This window comes from Oncorhynchus clarkii, chromosome 15 (genome assembly GCF_045791955.1).
Source record: "Oncorhynchus clarkii lewisi isolate Uvic-CL-2024 chromosome 15, UVic_Ocla_1.0, whole genome shotgun sequence".
Classification (NCBI taxonomy): domain Eukaryota; kingdom Metazoa; phylum Chordata; class Actinopteri; order Salmoniformes; family Salmonidae; genus Oncorhynchus; species Oncorhynchus clarkii.
The window spans coordinates 3,320,352-3,341,987 of record NC_092161.1 but is presented as its reverse complement, the minus strand read 5'-3'; the positions used below and the strand labels follow the sequence as shown (position 1 = coordinate 3,341,987).

The following is a 21,636-nucleotide window of genomic DNA, read 5'->3' as shown; positions in this document are numbered from 1 at the left end:
ACAGTACCCCCAGGTCAACCTACCTGTCTACAGACAGTACCCCCAGGTCAACCTACCTGTCTACAGACAGTACCCCCAGGTCAACCTAACTGTCTACAGACAGTACACCCAGGTCAACCTACCTGTCTATAGACAGTACCACCAGGTCAACCTACCTGTCTACAGACAGTACCCCCAGGTCAACCTACCTGTCTACAGACAGTACCCCCAGGTCAACCTACCTGTCTCCAGACAGTACCCCCAGGTCAACCTACCTGTCTACAGACAGTACCACCAGGTCTTCTTGGTCAGTCAGTGCCTCCATGGCCTCCTTCAGTAGTCTCACCTTCTGTCCTCCTCCGATGGAGCGCCCCACGTCCCCACCCCTCCACTCCTCCCCCATGCCCAGCACCTGTAAGAGAGTCACATCAGGTCAGGGGTCAATGTGGTAGATCTCAAATAGAGAGACAATGTCTAGTCAATGTGGTAGATCTCAAATAGAGAGACAGACGGTGCTTGGTCGTTACCTTGATAGTGTAGTTGAAGTAGTTGGCTGACTGCATGAATCGGAGATATCCATCTGTTTCCTGTGTGGCAACAGTTAGGACCAACAACTTCTCTGGAAAGAAAATGAAAATAAACATTGAACCAGATCAATAGATGTGTAATCATAATCATACCGACAGACATTCATCACGTTTAGTGTTTCGATGTCCGGACATGTCAATGGTTTACCCAATTGCAGGGCAGACCTTCCGTTCTTACCATAGTGAAATGTTTGGATAAGAAAAAAAAACAATTTTATTGCCCTGACTTCTGGCCTTCATTTAAAGAAACAGCTTCATGAAAATATACATGTTGTTTTATCCCTATAAAGTAGTGGGTATCCCGTTCCTCCCAGCATGATCCTAACCAAACCACAGACATATGTCAACACATTGATGACTGCCTGGTTCAGCACCGCTATAGGATGTCTTCATGTACGGACAGATCAGCTAAATATAACATGGTTCATTTGCATATGAAAGCATATTTCTAGACAGTAGAATTAAAAATGTTAAGATAAACAGTCATGTTTCATTCTTGGGTTGAACTTAAGGGAAGGAACCCAAGTTCCCAGACCTCCATGTCCTCAGCCATCCATGTCCTCAGACCTACATGTCCTCAGACCTCCATGTCCTCAGACCTCCATGTCCTCAGAGCTCCATGTCCTCAGACCTCCATGTTCTCAGAGCTCCATGTTCTCAGACCTCCATGTCCTCAGACCTCCATGTTCCCAGAGCTCCATGTCCTCAGACCTCCATGTCCTCAGAGCTCCATGTTATCAGACCTCCATGTTCTCCATGTCCTCAGACCTCCATGTTCTCAGACCTCCATGTCCTCAGACCTCCATGTTCTCAGAGCTCCATGTTCTCAGACCTCCATGTCCTCAGACCTCCATGTTCCCAGAGCTCCATGTCCTCAGACCTCCATGTCCTCAGAGCTCCATGTCCTCAGACCTCCATGTCCTCAGAGCTCCATGTCCTCAGACCTCCATGTCCTCAGACCTCCATGTCCTCAGACCTCCATGTCCTCAGACCTCCATGTCCTCAGACCTCCATGTCCTCAGAGCTCCATGTCCTCAGAGCTCCATGTCCTCAGACCTCCATGTCCCCAGAGCTCCATGTTCTCAGACCAGGAACAGGCAGAGGGAAGGAGGGATGAAACCAGGGCTAAGAAGAGGGAGGCTCAGACCGCTATTACATACATTTCCCTCTTGAGGCCATACAGAAATCAGCGTTACAGCCTCATATGAAAACAGATCTGAAACTGGGTAAGGGAGGGAGGTACAGTGGGAGAGAGAGAGAGAGAGAGGGACATACAGAGGGGAGAGAGTGGGCGAGAGAGAGAGAGAGAGAGAGAGAGAGAGAGAGAGAGAGAGAGAGAGAGAGAGAGAGAGAGAGAGCGAGAGAGAGGTACAGGAAGTTTAGCCGGTTAACAGCTCTGATCGTCAATCATCTGTGGGGTTTGCGGAAACAGTCCCAGAGAAATGTTACGAAAACATTCCCTGAGTGGATGGAGCAATGTTCATAGTCGCAAATACTGTATTAAAAACCCTGTGTTTCTAGGGGGAAGGGAGAGGGAATCTTAGTGTCACGCCCTGGCCTTAGTTATCTTTGTTTTCTTGATTATTTTGTTTAGGTCAGGGTGTGACATGGGGGATTTATGTGTTTTTTCCCTGGTCTAGGGGTTTTGTATGTTTACGGAGCTGTTTCCTTTCTAGGTAGTTTGTATGTCAATGGTTGCCTAGATTGGTTCTCAATTAGAGGCAGCTGTCTGTCGTTGTCTCTGATTGGGAACCATATTTAGGTAGCCTGTTTTGTGTTGGGTTTTGTGGGTGGTTGTCTTCTGTCTTTGTGTCATTGCACCAGATAGGACTGTTTCGGGTTTTCACATTTGTTATGTTGTAGTGTTCTCGTGTATGGTCTTTATTAAACATGATGAACTCTAACCACGCTGCGCTTTGGTCCTCCTCTCCTTCAGCGGAAGAAAACCGTTACACTTAGTTAGCACATAGATGTGTTACACAACTTTCCAAAACAAAAACACACCAACTGGAACTCAGTGGAAAACATTTTGATAACAGTAAATACACATTACTTTCTGAGTGTTTGTAAAACTACAGTAGGTCGACTTCTGATTAGTAAAGCAACAAACTAGACAGAGTGTTTGTAAAACTACAGTAGGTCGAGTTCTGATTAGTAAAGCAACAAACTAGACAGCCAGACAACAAACTAGACAGCCAGACAACAAACTAGACAGCCAGACAACAGACTAGACAGCCAGACAACAGACTAGACAGCCAGACAACAGACTAGACAGCCAGACAACAAACTAGACAGAGTGTTTGTAAAACTACAGTAGGTCGACTTCTGATTAGTAAAGCAAGAAACGAACAACTGAGAAATAGTTCAAATCATAGGATGTTCATTAGGTCTAGTTTACGTGGAGGAAATTACATTCTCCTTGCGACATCCCCCCCCCCCCCAAAAAAAAATGAAGGAGAGCCGCACACTCTAGGAGCTCAGATGCAAAAATATTTATGTCCAATGTTTCGACAGACAAGCTGTCTTCATCAGGGTGCGACATCCTGCCAGCTAAAGTGTCCTCTCAATCTGTAACGTGTAATAAGCTTAAAAACTGTAACGTTAGCTTAATAACTGTCATGTTAGCTTAATAACTGTAACGTTAGCTTAATAACTGTCATGTTAGCTTAATAACTGTCATGTTAGCTTAATAACTGTCATGTTAGCTTAATAACTGTCATGTTAGCTTAATAACTGTCATGTTAGATTAATAACTGTCATGTTAGCTAAATAACTGTCATGTTAGCTTAATAACTGTCATGTTAGCTTAATAACTGTCACGTTAGCCTAATAACTGTCATGTTAGCCTAATAACTGTCATGTTAGCTTAATAACTGTCATGTTAGCTTAATAACTGTCATGTTAGCCTAATAACTGTCATGTTAGCCTAATAACTGTCATGTTAGCCTAATAACTGTCATGTTAGCTTAATAACTGTCATGTTAGCTTAATAACTGTCATGTTAGCTTTGATGGCTAATATGTGCAGAAAATACCAAACCAAATTGCAGCCAATAACGCAAACTGAAAGATACCTTTCTGGTCTTATACCAAGACAAATTGATTTAGTCTGGAGATTCAGAAAATCCAAACTCAGGACTCACCCCCATATGCTCTGAAATATCAATGATAATCAAATCCCCTGTCCCCCTTCCCACACCTCCATCACAGTGCAAAGTTCATTGATGTTAATTTCCCCCAACTGGTTCCTCAGCAATTCCCTCACCCTGGTCTGGCCTGGTCTACCCAGGTCTGGCCTGGTCTACCTTGGTCTGGCCTGGTCTACGGTGGTCTGGCATGGTCTACCCTGGTCTGGCCTGGTCTACCTACAATTGTCTTCCCTGGTTTGGCCTGGTCTACCCTGGTTTGGCCTGGTCTACCCTGGTCTGGCCTGGTCTACCTACACTTGTCTTCCCTGGATTGGCCTGGTCTACCCTGGTTTGGCCTGGTCTACCCTGGTCTGTTCTGGTTATGTCTGGCTGTCTAGTCTGTTGTCTGGCTGTCTAGTCTATCATCTTAATGCCTGGTCTGCTTTCTGGCTGTCTAGTCTGTTTGTCTGGAATTCTAGTATGTTGTCTTAATGTCTAGTCTGCTGTCTGGCTGTCTAGTCTGCTGTCTGGCTGTCTAGGCTGCTGTCTGGCTGTCTAGGCTGCTGTCTGGCAGTCTAGTCTGTTGTCTGGCTGACTAGTCTGCTGTCTGGCTGTCTAGGCTGCTGTCTGGCTGTCTAGTCTGCTGTCTGTCTAGTCTGTTGCCTGGCTGACTAGTCTGTTGTCTGGCTGACTAGTCTGCTGTCTGGCTGTCTAGTTTGCTGTCTGGCTGTCTAGTCTGTTGTCTGGCTGTCTAGTCTGTTGTCTGGCTGTCTAGTCTGTTGTCTGGCTGTCTAGTCTGTTGTCTGGCTGTCTAGTTTGTTGTCTGGCTGTCTAGTTTGTTGTCTGGCTGTCTAGTTTGTTTTCTAGCTGTCCGGATGTCTAGCCTGTTGTCTGGCTGTCTAGTCTGTCTAGTCTGTTGTCTGGCTGTCTAGTCTGCTGTCTGGCTGTCTAGTCTGTTGTCTAGGATGTCTAGTCTGTTGTCTAGGATGTCTAGTCTGTTGTCTAGGATGTCTAGTCTATTGTCCGGCTGCCTAGTCTGTCTAGTCTGTTGTCTGGCTGTCTAGTCTGTTGTCTGGCTGTCTAGTCTGTTGTCTGGCTGTCTACTCTGTTGTCTGGCTGTCTCTGTGTCTGGCTCACTGCTCTGCTCATGTCTTGGCTAGAGAAATGAGGGAGGGAGAGGGGGATGGAGTGGTGGGGGAGTTGGAGTGAGAGGGAGAGGGGGATAGAGTGGTGGGGGAGTTGGAGGGAGAGGGGGATAGAGTGGTGGGGGAGATGGAGGGAGAGGGGGATGGAGTGGTGGGGGAGATGGAGGGAGAGGGGGATGGAGTGGTGGGGGAGAAGGAGGGAGAGGGGGATAGAGTGGTGGGGGAGTTGGAGGGAGAGGGGGGAGATGGAGGGAGAGGGGGAGGGAGTGGTGGGGGAGTTGGAGGGAGATAGAGTGGTGGGGGAGATGGAGGGAGAGGGGGATAGAGTGGTGGGGGAGTTGGAGGGAGATAGAGTGGTGGGGGAGATGGAGGGAGAGGGGGATAGAGTGGTGGGGGAGTTGGAGGGAGATAGAGTGGTGGGGGAGATGGAGGGAGAGGGGGATAGAGTGGTGGGGGAGATGGAGGGAGAGGGGGATAGAGTGGTGGGGGAGATGGAGGGAGAGGGGGATAGAGTGGTGGGGGAGATGGAGGGAGAGGGGGATAGAGTGGTGGGGGAGTTGGAGGGAGAGGGGGGGGATATGGAGGGAGAGGGGGATGGAGTGGTGTGGGAGATGGAGGGAGAGGTGGGTAGAGTGGTGAGGGAGTTGGAGGGAGATAGAGTGGTGGGGGAGATGGAGGGAGAGGGGGATAGAGTGGTGGGGGAGTTGGAGGGAGAGGGGGGATATGGAGGGAGAGGGGGATGGAGTGGTGTGGGAGATGGAGGGAGAGGGGGATAGAGTGGTGGGGGAGTTGGAGGGAGAGGGGGGATATGGAGGGAGAGGGGGATGGAGTGGTGTGGGAGATGGAGGGAGAGGGGGATAGAGTGGTGGGGGAGTTGGAGGGAGATAGTGGTGGGGGAGATGGAGGGAGATAGAGTGGTGGGGGAGTTGGAGGGAGAGGGGGGTAGAGTGGTGAGGGAGATGGAGGGAGAGGGGGATAGAGTGGTGGGGGAGTTGGAGGGAGATAGAGTGGTGGGGGAGATGGAGGGAGAGGGGGATAGAGTGGTGGGGGAGTTGGAGGGAGATAGAGTGGTTGGGGAGATGGAGGGAGAGGGGGATAGAGTGGTGTGGGCGTTGGAGGGAGAGGGGGATAGAGTGGTGGGGGAGATGGAGGGAGAGGGGGATAGAGTGGTGGGGGAGATGGAGGGAGAGGGGGATAGAGTGGTGGGGGAGATGGAGGGAGAGGGGGATAGAGTGGTGGGGGAGTTGGAGGGAGAGGGGGGAGATGGAGGGAGAGGGGGATGGAGTGGTGGGGGAGATGGAGGGAGAGGGGGATAGAGTGGTGGGGGAGTTGGAGGGAGAGGGGGGGGGGTGGAGGGAGAGGGGGATGGAGTGGTGGGGGAGATGGAGGGAGAGGGGGATAGATTGGTGGGGGAGTTGGAGGGAGATAGAGTGGTGGGGGAGATGGAGGGAGAGGGGGATAGAGTGGTGGGGGAGTTGGAGGGAGAGGGGGGAGATGGAGGGAGAGGGGGATGGAGTGGTGGGGGAGATGGAGGGAGAGGGGGATAGAGTGGTGGGGGAGTTGGAGGGAGAGGGAGGGGGATGGAGGGAGAGGGGGATGGAGTGGTGGGGGAGATGGAGGGAGAGGGGGATAGAGTGGTGGGGTGGATGGAGGGAGAGGGGGATAGAGTGGTGGGGGAGATGGAGGGAGATAGAGTGGTGGGGGAGTTGGAGGGAGAGGGGGCTGGAGTGGTGGGGGAGATGGAGGGAGAGGGGCATGGAGAAAGTGGAGAGGGGAGTGGAATTTATCTCACATCTGGAATAGCAATCAGTGTGACAGAACAGCTGCTTTGACTGTAACAGGAGAGTTCCTACGCGCTCAGTCTTTGTATCCCAGAGGTACAGTAGAGTCCAGGTAACATAGTTTCTTATTCTCTATTGCAAACATGGTAGTACACTAGGACCTGCTAGGAACTATCAATCATATTGGGTGGGTTTTATCTACGCTGGTTTGTCTTGTTTTACACCTGGGGGAAGAAAACATGAGAATCACACTCAATCAGTAGCATGCCTGTCTGTAAAGACCCCTGCCTGTCTGTAAAGACCCCTGTCTGTCTGTAAAGACCCCTGCCTGTCTGTAAAGACCCCTGTCTGTCTGTAAAGACCCCTGCCTGTCCGTAAAGACCCCTGCCTGTCTGTATAGACCCCTGCCTGTATGTAAAGACCCCTGCCTGTCTGTATAGACCCCTGCCTGTATGTAAAGACCCCTGTCTGTCTTTAAAGACCCCTGTCTGTCTGTAAAGACCCCTGCCTGTCTGTATAGACCCCTGCCTGTATGTAAAGACCCCTGCCTGTCTGTATAGACCCCTGCCTGTATGTAAAGACCCATGCCTGTCTGTAAAAACCCGTGCCTGTCTGTATAGACCCCTGCCTGTCTGCAAAGACCCCTGCCTGTCTGTTAAGACCCCTGCCTGTCTGTAAAGACCCTGTATGTCTGTAAAGACCCATGCCTGTCTGTAAAGACCCATGCCTGTCTGTAAAAACCCCTGCATGTCTGTATAGACCCCTGCCTGTCTGTAAAGACCCCTGCCTGTCTGTAAAGACCCCTGCCTGTCTGTAAAACCCCTGCCTGTCTGTATAGACCCCTGCCTGTCTGCAAAGACCCCTGCCTGTCTGTAAAGACCCCTGCCTGTCTGTAAAACCCCTGCCTGTCTGTATAGACCCCTGCCTGTCTGCAAAGACCCCTGCCTGTCTGTAAAGACCCCTGCCTGTCTGTAAAGACCCTGTATGTCTGTAAAGACCCCTGCCTGTCTGTAAAAACCCCTGCCTGTCTGTAAAAAACCCTGCCTGTCTGCATAGACCCCTGTCTGTCTGTAAAGACCCCCGTCTGTCTGTAAAGACTCCCTGTCTGTCTGTAAAGACCCCCTGTCTGTCTGTAAAGACCCCTGTCTGTCTGTATTCTCACACTCCCAACTGCTATTTTTTTTCTCTCACAAAAGTAGCACGCTGGGCCTTTACAAGTCCCTTGTTAGTGGACTGATATAGCCGTCTGTAGTGCAGGCTATAGGGGAAGAGGGGAAGAGGTAACAGGGATTCCTGTTTCCTGGCTGTTGGAACATCTGGCTGTTGGAACATCTAACATCTACAGTAATAATCAATAAACGAGAACCTAGATCACCAACGAGGGGGGGAGAAGAGAGAGAGAGAGAAAGAGAGAGAGAGAGAGAGAGAGAGAGAGAGAGAGAGAGAGAGAGAGAGAGAGAGAGAGAGAGAGAGAGAGAGAGAGAGAGAGAGAGAGAGAGAGAGAGAGAAGGCAGAGGGAGAGAGAGAGAGAGAAGGCAGAGGGAGAGAGAGAGAGAGAAGGCAGGGGGAGAGAACGCAGGGGGAGAGAGAGAGAGAGAAGGCAGGGGGAGAGAAGGCAGGGGGAGAGAGAGAGAGAGAGGCAGGGGGAGAGAGAGAGAGAAGGCAGGGGGAGAGAGAGAGAGAGAAGGCAGGGGGAGAGAGAGAGAGAAAGCAGGGGGAGAGAGAGAGAAAGTGAGATGAGGGAGTTTTTTGTCTTCATCCCTCTCGTCTTCATTTCTCCCTCATGTTCTTATGAGCCCTGGGTGGGAGTGGAGAACACCACTGCTCCCTTCAAAGGTCCACAGAGGCAAGACAGAGAGAGTGTCTGTTTCACTGTCTTGACTCCCTTCAAAGGTCCACAGAGGCAAGACAGAGAGAGTGTCTGTTTTACTGTCTTGACTCCCTTCAAAGGTCCACTGAGGCAAGACAGAGAGAGTGTCTGTTTCACTGTCTTGACTCCCTTCAAAGGTCCACTGAGGCAAGACAGAGAGTGTCTGTTTCACTGTCTTGACTCCCTTCAAAGGTCCACTGAGGCAAGGCAGAGAGAGTGTCTGTTGAACAGGGAAGATGACATCATCCTCCTTCCAGTAGAGGAAGGAATCCCTGGACAGGACCAGCCTGACATTCCACCCCGCTTACAAAATGGTCTGGTGTGTGTGTGTCAGGGAGATTCAGGGGTACTCCACCCTCCAAGCCAAAAACAGTATTCTTCTGAAATGGAATGTTGTTGTTTTTATAAAGTGCACTACTTTTGACCAGGGCCCATCCCATAGTGCACTACTTTTGACCAGGGCCCATCCCATAGTGCACTACTTTTGACCAGGGCACATCCCATAGTGCACTACTTTTGACCAGGGCCCATCCCATAGTGCACTACTTTTGACCAGGACCCATCCCATAGTGCACTACTTTTGACCAGGGCCCATCCCATAGTGCACTACTTTTGACCAGGGCCCATACCATAGTGCACTACTTTTGACCAGGGCCCATCCCATAGTGCACTACTTTGGACCAGGGCCCATCCCATAGTGCACTACTTTAGACCAGGGCCCATCCCATAGTGCACTACTTTTGACCAGGGCCCATGGAGATCTGTACTAGTAGAAGGAAACATAGGACAACATCCCAGCCTCTAGTGGGAGGACAACATCCCAGCCTCTAGTGGGAGGACAACATCCCAGCCTCTATTGGGAGGACAACATCCTAGCCTCTATTGGGAGGACAACATCCCAGCCTCTATTGGGAGGACAACATCCCAGCCTCTAGTGGGAGGACAACATCCCAGCCTCTAACGGGAGGACAACATCCCAGCCTCTAGCGGGAGGACAACATCCCAATCTCTAGCGGGAGGACAACATCCCAGCCTCTAGCGGGAGGACAACATCCCAGCCTCTAGCGGGAGGACAACATCCCAGCCTCTAGCGGGAGGACAACATCCCAGCCTCTAGCGGGAGGACAACATCCCACTCTCTAGCGGGAGGACAACATCCCAGCTTCTAGCGGGAGGACAACATCCCAGCCTCTATTGGGAGGACAACATCCCAGCCTCTACCGGGAGAACAACATCCCAGTCTCTAGCGGGAGGACAACATCCCAGACTCTAGCGGGAGGACAACATCCCAGCCTCTAGCGGGAGGACAACATCCCAGCCTCTAGCGGGAGGACAACATCCCAGCCTCTAGTGGGAGGACAACATCCCAGCCTCTAGTGGGAGGACAAACATCCCAGCCTCTAGCGGGAGGACAACATCCCAGCCTCTAGCGGGAGGACAACATCCCAGCTTCTAGCGGGAGGACAACATCCCAGCCTCTAGCGGGAGGACAACATCCCAGCCTCTAGTGGGAGGACAACATCCCAGCCTCTAGCGGGAGGACAACATCCCAGCCTCTATTGGGAGGACAACATCCCAGCCTCTATTGGGAGGACAACATCCCAGCCTCTAGCGGGAGGACAACATCCCAGCCTCTAGCGTGAGGACAACATCCCAGCCTCTAGCGGGAGGACAACATCCCAGCTTCTAGCGGGAGGACAACATCCCAGCCTCTAGCGGGAGGACAACATCCCAGCCTCTAGTGGGAGGACAACATCCCAGCCTCTAGCGGGTGGACAACATCCCAGCGGTCACCTAGAAGGCTCACTTGTGAATGTACTACTTGAGGCAGCTGAAAAAACTACATCTCCCAGTCAATCCTGATCCGGTTTTACACATCAATCACTGAGTCCATCCTCACCACATCCATCAACGTCTGGTTTGAGTCTGCATCTGCCCACTGTATGTATACCCTACAACTACTGTATATAAACTGTGTACCTCCAGTATATCAACCGTATACCCACTGTAAATCAACTGTAAACCCACTCTATATCAACCGTACACCACATGTGCATCAATTCATTGTCTATGCTCAATCTACCTAGTTGTATACAATGTATGTAAATGTTGTTTAAACTCTGTGGTCTGTATTATGTCGCTAAGAGTTGTCTATCAAAAGCAGCACCATATCACCAGGTATCATTCTGAGTATGTTGTCTATCACTAACAGCACCATATCACCAGGTAACATTCTGAGTATGTTGTCTAGCAGCACCATATCACCAGGTAACAATCTGAGTATGTTGTCTATCACTAACAGCACCATATCACCAGGTATCATTCAGAATATGTTGTCTAGCAGCACCATATCACCAGGTAACATTCTGAGTATGTTGTCTAGCAGCCCCATATCACCAGGTATCATTCTGAATATGTTGTCTAGCAGCACTATATCACCAGTTAACATTCTGAGTATGTTGTCTATCAGCAGCATATCACCAGGTAACACTGAGTATGTTGTCTAGCAGCACCATATCACCAGGTAACATACTGAGGATGTTGTCTAGCAGCACCATATCACCAGGTAACACTGAGTATGTTGTCTAACAGCACCATATCACCAGGTAACATTCTGAGTATGTTGTCTAGCAGCACTATTTTACCAGGTAACATTCTGAGTATGTTGTCTAGCAGCACCATATCACCAGGTAACATTCTGAGTATGTTGTCTAGCATCACCATATCACCAGGAAACAATCTGAGTATGTTGTCTAGCAGCACTATATCACCAGGTAACATTCTGAGTATGTTGTCTATCACTATTAGCACCATATCACCAGGTAACATTCTGAGTATGTTGTCTATCACTAGCAGCACCATATCACCAGGTAACATTCTGAGTATGTTGTCTATCACTAGCAGCACCATATCACCAGGTAACATTCTGGGTATGTTGTCTAGCAGCACCATATCACCAGGTAACATTCTGAGTATGTTGTCTAGCATCACCATATCACCAGGTAACAATCTGAGTATGTTGTCTAGCATCACCATGTCACCAGGTAACATTCTGAGTATGTTGTCTAGCAGCACCATATCACCAGGTAACATTCTGAGTATGTTGTCTATCACTAGCAGCACCATATCACCAGGTATCATTCTGAGTATGTTGTCTATCACTAGCAGCACCATATCACCAGGTATCCTTCTGAGTATGTTGTCTATCAGCACCATATCACCAGGTAACATTCTGAGTATGTTGTCTATCACTAGGAGCACCATATCACCAGGTAACATTCTGAGTATGTTGTCTCTCAGCACCACATCACCAGGTAACATTCTGAGTATGTTGTCTATCACTAACAGCACCATATCACCAGGTAACATTCTGAGTATGTTGTCTATCACTAACAGCACCATATCACCAGGTATCATTCAGAATATGTTGTCTAGCAGCACCATATCACCAGGTAACATTCTGAGTATGTTGTCTAGCAGCCCCATATCACCAGGTATCATTCTGAATATGTTGTCTAGCAGCACTATATCACCAGTTAACATTCTGAGTATGTTGTCTATCAGCAGCATATCACCAGGTAACACTGAGTATGTTGTCTAGCAGCACCATATCACCAGGTAACATACTGAGGATGTTGTCTAGCAGCACCATATCACCAGGTAACACTGAGTATGTTGTCTAACAGCACCATATCACCAGGTAACATTCTGAGTATGTTGTCTAGCAGCACTATTTTACCAGGTAACATTCTGAGTATGTTGTCTAGCAGCACCATATCACCAGGTAACATTCTGAGTATGTTGTCTAGCATCACCATATCACCAGGAAACAATCTGAGTATGTTGTCTAGCAGCACTATATCACCAGGTAACATTCTGAGTATGTTGTCTATCACTATTAGCACCATATCACCAGGTAACATTCTGAGTATGTTGTCTATCACTAGCAGCACCATATCACCAGGTAACATTCTGAGTATGTTGTCTATCACTAGCAGCACCATATCACCAGGTAACATTCTGGGTATGTTGTCTAGCAGCACCATATCACCAGGTAACATTCTGAGTATGTTGTCTAGCATCACCATATCACCAGGTAACAATCTGAGTATGTTGTCTAGCATCACCATGTCACCAGGTAACATTCTGAGTATGTTGTCTAGCAGCACCATATCACCAGGTAACATTCTGAGTATGTTGTCTATCACTAGCAGCACCATATCACCAGGTATCATTCTGAGTATGTTGTCTATCACTAGCAGCACCATATCACCAGGTATCCTTCTGAGTATGTTGTCTATCAGCACCATATCACCAGGTAACATTCTGAGTATGTTGTCTATCACTAGGAGCACCATATCACCAGGTAACATTCTGAGTATGTTGTCTCTCAGCACCACATCACCAGGTAACATTCTGAGTATGTTGTCTATCACTAACAGCACCATATCACCAGGTAACATTCTGAGTATGTTGTCTATCAGCACCACATCACCAGGTAACATTCTGAGTATGTTGTCTATCACTAGCAGCACCATATCACCAGGTAACAATCTGATTCTGAATAGGGTGCCATTTCAGACACAATCCAATACCCTTCAGCACAATACTAAAACACTGTGACCTGGGGTTGACATTTCCCCACCCTCTCACCTTGCCATAAACCAGTCATCCACAGAGTAACCACCTCTATTACTATTACCCCTGGACCTAGACAGACTAACCATCTCTATCACCCCTGGGCCCAGACAGACTAACCACCTCTATTACCCCTGGGCCCAGACAGACTAACCACCTCTATTACTATTACCCCTGGACCTAGACAGACTAACCACCTCTATTACCCCTGGGCCTAGACAGACTAACCACCTCTATTACTATTACCCCTGGACCTAGACAGACTAAACACCTCTATTACCCCTGGGCCTAGACAGACTAACCACCTCTATTACTATTACCCCTGGACCTAGACAGACTAACCACCTCTATTACTATTACCCCTGGACCTAGACAGACTAACCACCTCTATTACCCCTGGGCCTAGACAGACTAACCACCTCTATTACCCCTGGGCCCAGACAGACTAACCACCTCTATTACCCCTGGGCCCAGACAGACTAACCACCTCTATTACTATTACCCCTGGACCTAGACAGACTAACCACCTCTATTACCCCTGGACCCAGACACACTAACCACCTCTATTACCCCTGGACCTAGACAGACTAACCACCTCTATTACCCCTGGACCCAGACAGACTAACCACCTCTATTACCCCTGGACCTAGACAGACTAACCACCTCTACTACCTCTGGGTCTAGACAGACTAACCACCTCTATTACTATTACCCCTGGGCCTAGACCGACTAACCACCTCTATTACCCCTGGGCCTAGACAGACTAACCACCTCTACTACCTCTGGGTCTAGACAGACTAACCATCTTTATTACCCCTGGACCTAGACACACTAACCACCTCTATTACCCCTGGGCCCAGACGGACTAACCACCTCTATTACCCCTGGGCCCAGATAGACTAACCACCTCTACTACCTCTGGGCTCAGACACGCTAACCACCTCTATTACCCCTGGGACCAGACAGACTAACCAACTCTATTACTATCACCCCTGGGCCCAGACAGACTAACCACCTCTATTACCCCTGGGCCTAGACAGACAAACCACCTCTATTACCCCTGGGCCCAGACACACTAACAACCTCTATTACCCCTGGGCCCAGACACACTAACCACCTCTATTACCCCTGGGCCTAGACAGACTAACCACCTCTATTACTATCTCCCCTGGGCCCAGACACACAAACCACTTCTATTACCCCTGGGCCCAGACACACTAACCACCTCTATTACCCCTGGGCCCAGACACACTAACCACCTCTATTACTATTACCCCTATGCCCAGACACACAAACCACTTCTATTACCCCTGGGCCCAGACACACTAACCACCTCTATTACCCCTGGGCCCAGACACACTAACCACCTCTATTACTATTACCCCTATGCCCAGACACACAAACCACCTCTATTACCCCTGGGCCCAGACACACTAACCACCTCTATTACCCCTGGGCCCAGAGAGACTAACCACCTCTATTACCCCTGGGCCTAGACAGACTAACCACCTCTACTACCTCTGGGTCTAGACAGACTAACCACCTCTATTACCCCTGGGCCCAGATAGACTAACCACCTCTATTACCCCTGGGCCTAGACACACTAACCACCTCTATTACTATTACCCCTGGGCCCAGACACACTAACCACCTCTATTACCCCTGGGCCCAGAGAGACTAACCACCTCTATTACCCCTGGGCCTAGACAGACTAACCACCTCTACTACCTCTGGGTCTAGACAGACTAACCACCTCTATTACCCCTGGACCCAGATAGACTAACCACCTCTATTACCCCTGGGCCCAGACACGCTAACCACCTCTGTTACCCCTGGGACCAGACAGACTAACCACCTCTATTACCCCTGGACCTAGACACACTAACCACCTCTATTACCCCTGGGCCTAGACAGACTAACCACCTCTATTACCCCTGGGCCCAGACAGACTAACCACCTCTATTACCACTGGGCTCAGACACGCTAACCACCTCTATTACCCCTGGGACCAGATAGACTAACCACCTCTATTACCCCTGGGCCCAGACAGACTAACCAACTCTATTACTATCACCCCTGGGCCCAGACAGACTAACCACCTCTATTACCCCTGGGCCTAGACAGACTAACCACCTCTATTACCCCTGGGCCAAGACAGACTATCCACCTCTATTACCCCTGGGCCTAGACAGACAAACCACCTCTATTACCCCTGGGCCCAGACACACTAACCACCTCTATTACACCTGGGACCAGACAGACTAACCACCTCTATTACCCCTGGGCCCAGACACACTAACCACCTCTATTACACCTGGGCCCAGACACACTAACCACCTCTATTACCCCTGGGCCCAGACAGACTAACCACCTCTATTACTATTACCCCTGGGCCCAGACACTCTAACCACCTCTATTACCCCTGGGCCTAGACAGACTAACCACCTCTACTACCTCTGGGTCTAGACAGACTAACCACCTCTATTACCCCTGGGCCTAGACCGACTAACCACCTCTATTACCCCTGGGCCCAGACACACTAACCACCTCTATTACCTCTTTGCCCAGACAGACTAACCACCTCTATTACCCCTGGGCCCAGATACAATAACCACCTCTATTACCCCTGGGCCCAGACACACTAACCACCTCTATTACCCCTGGGCCTAGACAGACTTACCACCTCTATTACCCCTGGACCCAGACAGACTAAACACCTCTATTACTATTACCCCTGGGCCCAGACACTCTAACCACCTCTATTACCCCTGGGCCTAGACAGACTAACCACCTCTATTACCCCTGGGCCTAGACCGACTAACCACCTATATTACCTCTGGGCTCAGACACGCTAAACACCTCTATTACCCCTGGGCCTAGACAGACAAACCACCTCTATTACCCCTGGGCCCAGACACACTAACCACCTCTATTACACCTGGGACCAGACAGACTAACCACCTCTATTACCCCTGGGCCCAGACAGACTAACCACCTCTATTACCCCTGGGCCCAGACACACTAGCCACCTCTATCACCCCTGGGCCCAGACAGACTAACCACCTCTATTACCCCTGGGACCAGACAGACTAACCACCTCTATTACCCCTGGGCCCAGACACACTAGCCACCTCTATCACCCCTGGGCCCAGACAGACTAACAAACTCTATTACTATCACCCCTGGGCCCAGACAGACTAACCACCTCTATTACCCCTGGGCCTAGACAGACTAACCACCTCTATTACCCCTGGGCCCAGACAGACTAACCACCTCTATTACCCCTGGGCCTAGACAGACAAACCACCTCTATTACTATCTCCTCTGGGCCCAGACAGACTAACCACCTCTATTACTATTACCCCTGGGCCCAGACACACTAACCACCTCTATTACCCCTGGGCCCAGACACACTAACCACCTCTATTACCCCTGGGCCCAGACACACTAACCACCTCTATTACCTCTGGGCCCATACACAATAACCACCTCTATTACCCCTGGGCCCAGACACACTAACCACCTCTATTACCCCTGGGCCTAGACAGACTTACCACCTCTATTACCCCTGGACCCAGACAGACTAACCACCTCTATTACTATTACCCCTGGGCCCAGACACACTAACCACCTCTATTACCACTGGGCCCAGACACACTAACCACCTATTTTACTATTACCCCTGTGCCCAGACACACAAACCACCTCTATTACCCCTAGGCCCAGACACACTAACCACCTCTATTACTATTACCCCTGGGCCCAGACACACTAACCACCTCTATTACCCCTGGGCCTAGACAGACTAACCACCTCTATTACCCCTGGACCCAGATAGACTAACCACCTCTATTACTATTACCCCTGGACCTAGACAGACTAACCACCTCTATTACCCCTGGGCCCAGATAGACTAACCACCTCTATTACCCCTGGACCTAGACACACTAACCACCTCTATTACCCCTGGGCCTAGACAGACTAACCACCTCTATTACCCCTGGGCCCAGATAGACTAACCACCTCTATTACCCCTGGGCCCAGACAGACTAACCACCTCTATTACCCCTGGGCCCAGATATACTAACCACCTCTATTACCCCTGGGCCTAGACAGACTTACCACCTCTATTACAGAGACACGTTTACTTCTTACATCACTGGGGTGTGATTCACAGGATTTTCTTGCCTCGACTGTCTTTCGGATCAACAATTGCATTGCCAGGTTTCCCAGCCCTGCAAGCAAACAACACTTCAGCCAGCCAGTCAACCAACCAGTCAGCCAGCCAGCCGACCAGACAGATAGCCAGCCAGCCAGCCAATCAGCCTCACACGCTTGGACCAGAACTAGAAACGCTTGCTAAGCGGCAGAACAACGTTTCCACGGACAACCGGGAGAAAAGAGGGGCGGACGGAGGTGGAAGATCATCAACGACTAGACATGGGAACTCTGAGGCATGGGTCTGGGTTGGACAGGGCTGGCTGAAGGACAGGTTATAATGTATTAGGATCAGTCTACAGGTTATAATGTAGTAGGATCAGTCTACAGGTTATAATGTATTAGGATCAGTCTACAGGTTAAAATGTATTAGGATCAGTCTACAGGTTATAATGTATAAGAGATGGAGGGAGGGAGAGAGACGGAGAGAGGGAGAGAGACGGAGAGAGACAGAGGGAGGGAAGGAGAGAGACAGAGGGAGGGAGAGGGAGGGAGGGAGAGAGACAGAGGGAGGGAGAGAGACAGAGGGAGGGAGAGAGGAGAGAGGGAGAGAGAATGAGGGAGGGAGAGAGAAGGAGGGAGAGAAACGGAGGGAGAGAAACGGAGGGAGGGAGAGAGACGGAGGGAAGGAGAGAGACGGAGGGAGAGAGACAGAGGGAGGGAGAGAGACAGAGGGAGGGAGGGAGCGAGACAGAGGGCGGGAGAGAAACGGAGGGAAGGAGAGAGACGGAGGGAAGGAGAGAGACGGAGGGAGAGAGACAGAGGGAGGGAGGGAGAGAGACAGAGGAAGGGAGAGAGACGGAGGAAGGGATAGAGATGGAGGGAGGGAGAGAGACAGAGGGAGGGAGAGAGACGGAGGGAGGGAGAGAGACGGAGGGAGGGAGAGAGACGGAGGGAGGGAGAGAGACGGAGGGAGGGAGAGAGACGGAGGGAGGGAGAGAGACATAGGGAGGGAGAGAGACAGAGGGAGAGAAACGGAGGGAGAGAGAGAGAGGGAGGGAGAGAGACGGAGGGAGGGAGAGAGACGGAGGGAGGGAGAGAGACAGAGGGAGGGAGAGAGACGGAGGGAGGGAAAAAGATGGAGGGTTTTAAACATTAGCAATTTTGTAGGATGAGTGTCTAGTCTAGTCTAGTCAGCAAACAGAGGAGAATGCGTTTGACAGGTTGGTACGAATTAACAGCCTACAGGAAGAGAGGTATTCAGCCCCTGTCCTCTCAGCTCAGAATGGCTGGACTCAGACTGACAGCCCTGCTCTGCTGTAAATCAGGGCCGGTTCAAGGCAAAAGTGACACACTTAGGGCCTCTGGCCTGCTAGGGGGCCCCCAGGAATACAAAAAACAAAACAATTGTCTATTTATCACATTTTTGGGGGGAACTAATTCGGGGTCTAAACTTACTTTTGGGAGTAAGAATAGTAGAATAGACCAGGTGCAATTTCGAAATGTGGTTGTTCATCATCAGTTTTTCTCTTGTCTCTCCACCATTAAGGGGGGGGTGGCACTAAAATGTCTCTCCACCATTAAGGGGGGGCCACTAAAATGTCTCTCCACCATTAAGGGGGGGGGGGACACTACAATGTCTCTCCACCATTAAGGGGGGGGGGGGGGACACTACAATGTCTCTCCACCATTAAGGGGGGGCCACTAAAATGTCTCTCCACCATTAAGGGGGGGGGGGGGGGGGGGGGTGGCACTAAAATGTCTCTCCACCATTAAGGGGGGGGGGGGGGTGGCGGCACTAAAATGTCTCTCCACCATTAAGGGGGGGGCGGCACTAAATTGTTTTGTCATGAGGTGGGGGCCCCCTAATCAAATCCCTTGTAGGGCCCTGAAAAAGGCTAGAGCCGGCCCTGCTTTAACTCTCCCTGTTTTCCTGTAGCACATTTTCTCCAGAACCATCTTGGTAAACTTTCACACTCTGATAATCCTACTAAAGACTTCTGTTTTGTCCGACTCCATCTCTGCCGTTCGTGTTGAACGGGTATTCTTGGCTAACTGACACAAAACAGACTTCTGTAACTGCAGTAGGTTTGGTATCCACTAAGTCAACAGTCTCCGGACCCCCCCCCCCCCCCCCCCCCCCCCCCCCCCCCCCCCCCCCCCCCCTACGATGGATCACCAAATGATGTAAAGTTGCTGTCTGGCCAAAATAAACTCAGCTGCTCCCAGAATGCTCAGAGGGTGTCCCAAATGGCACCCTACTCCCATGGTAGTGCGCTAAAAATAAATACAAATTAAATTATTGTTTGTTTTTTTACTTGATTTGTTATCATTTAAGGCCAGGCACCATCGGGGTATTTGCTCCTGATTGGAGGAATTGACAGCTACAGATGTTCAGGAGAAACAGGAAAACATTTCCTGACACCTCCAGTCAGATGCAAATCATCTTTCATTGTGGTCGAGCTTTCGATCAGTCTACTTTCATCAGAGCATATCTCCAATAAACAATAGTGGGATTACCTGGAGATATGCTCCGACGAAGGTCGACCGGACCGAAAACTCAATTAATATATTATTAAACGCAATTAAATGAATGTGGATCTGACTGGAGGTGTGCAGAGACTGTCTCCTGTTTCTCCAGTTTAGCCTTTTGCCTCCTGAACCTTAACAATTCAGCTCTGGACGTGCAGTCAATTCTTCTTCTTCTATTATCTACAAATTACAGATGTTAAAAAAACGCACCCGGCCTCCCCCTGCAGTACTCGTCCGCACCACATTGTTGAAAAAAAAAGGGGGGCGCAAATTGGGATAAAGCCACAGTCTACTCTCAGGCCTTCCATCTGGCAGGCTGAGATAGTGCAGGCGGAATACAGACTGATACACAGCTCTTAATGGAGCATAATCTGATGTACTCTGTACAGGTCTTCCTGTGGAGCATGACCCCACTAGGAGATATAATCTGATGTACTCTGAACAGTTCTTCCTGTGGAGCATGACTCCACTAGGAGATATAATCCTATGTACTCTGTACAGGTCTTCCTGTGGAGCATGACCCCACTAGGAGATATGCTCTGATGTACTCTGTACAGGTCTTCCTGTGGAGCATGACCCCACTAGGAGATATAATCTGATGTACTCTGTACAGGTCTTCCTGTGGAGCATGACCCCACTAGGAGATATAATCTGATGTACTCTGTACAGGTCTTCGTGTGGAGCATGACCCCACTAGGAGATATAATCTGATGTACTCTGTACAGGTCTTCCTGTGGAGCATGACTCCACTAGGAGATATAATCTGATGTACTCTGTACAGGTCTTCCTGTGGAGCATGACCCCACTAGGAGATATCATCTGATGTACTCTGTACAGGTATTCCTGTGGAGTATGACCCCACTAGGAGATATAATCTGATGTACTCTGTACAGGTCTTCCTGTGGAGCATGACCCCACTGGGAGATATAATCTGATGTACTCTGTACAGGTCTTCCTGTGGAGCATGACCCCACTGGGAGATATAATCTGATGTACTCTGAACAGGTCTTCGTGTGGAGCATGACCCCACTAGGAGATATAATCTGATGTACTCTGTACAGGTCTTCCTGTGGAGCATGACCCCACTGGGAGATATAATCTGATGTACTCTGTACAGGTCTTCCTGTGGAGCATGACCCCACTAGGAGATATCATCTGATGTACTCTGTACAGGTATTCCTGTGGAGTATGACCCCACTAGGAGATATAATCTGATGTACTCTGTACAGGTCTTCCTGTGGAGCATGACCCCACTGGGAGATATAATCTGATGTACTCTGTACAGGTCTTCCTGTGGAGCATGACACCTGGAGATACAGCAACAAAAAAAATATGTATATATATATATCAATTTCATGTCAACAGAAGTTAATGTAACCACATGTTAATGAGTTAATATAACACTAAGTTAATGTAACCACTAGTTAATGTAACCACTAGTTAATGTAACCACTAGTTAATGTAACCACATGTTAATGTAACCATGAGTTAGTGTAACCACTAGTTAATGTAACCACTAGTTAATGTAACCACTAGTTAATGTAACCACTAGTTAATGTAACCATGAGTTAATGTAACCATGCATTAATGTAACCACCAGTTAATGTAACCACTAGTTAATGTAACCACTAGTTAATGTAATCATGAGTTAATGTAACCATGAGTTAATGTAACCACTAGTTAATGTAACCACTAGTTAATGTAACCATGAGTTAATGTAACCATGAGTTAATGTAACCACTAGTTAATGTAACCATGAGTTAGTGTAACCACTAGTTAATGTAACCACTAGTTAATGTAACCATGAGTTAGTGTAACC

General features: G+C 49.4%; 1 protein-coding gene across 2 annotated transcripts in view; it reads right to left on the bottom strand.

The window, feature by feature from the left end:
- The window catches only part of LOC139366653 (procollagen-lysine,2-oxoglutarate 5-dioxygenase 2-like), a 120,809-nt gene that overhangs the window by 69,877 nt on the left and 29,296 nt on the right, over positions 1–21,636 (bottom strand). For both annotated transcript variants that reach the window (XM_071104329.1, XM_071104330.1), the window contains exons 2-3: positions 507–598; positions 255–391 (exon numbers count right to left, since the gene is read on the bottom strand). In XM_071104329.1, coding sequence (XP_070960430.1) covers positions 255–391; positions 507–598 — 229 coding nt within the window. The remainder of the gene's footprint in view (positions 1–254; positions 392–506; positions 599–21,636) is intronic.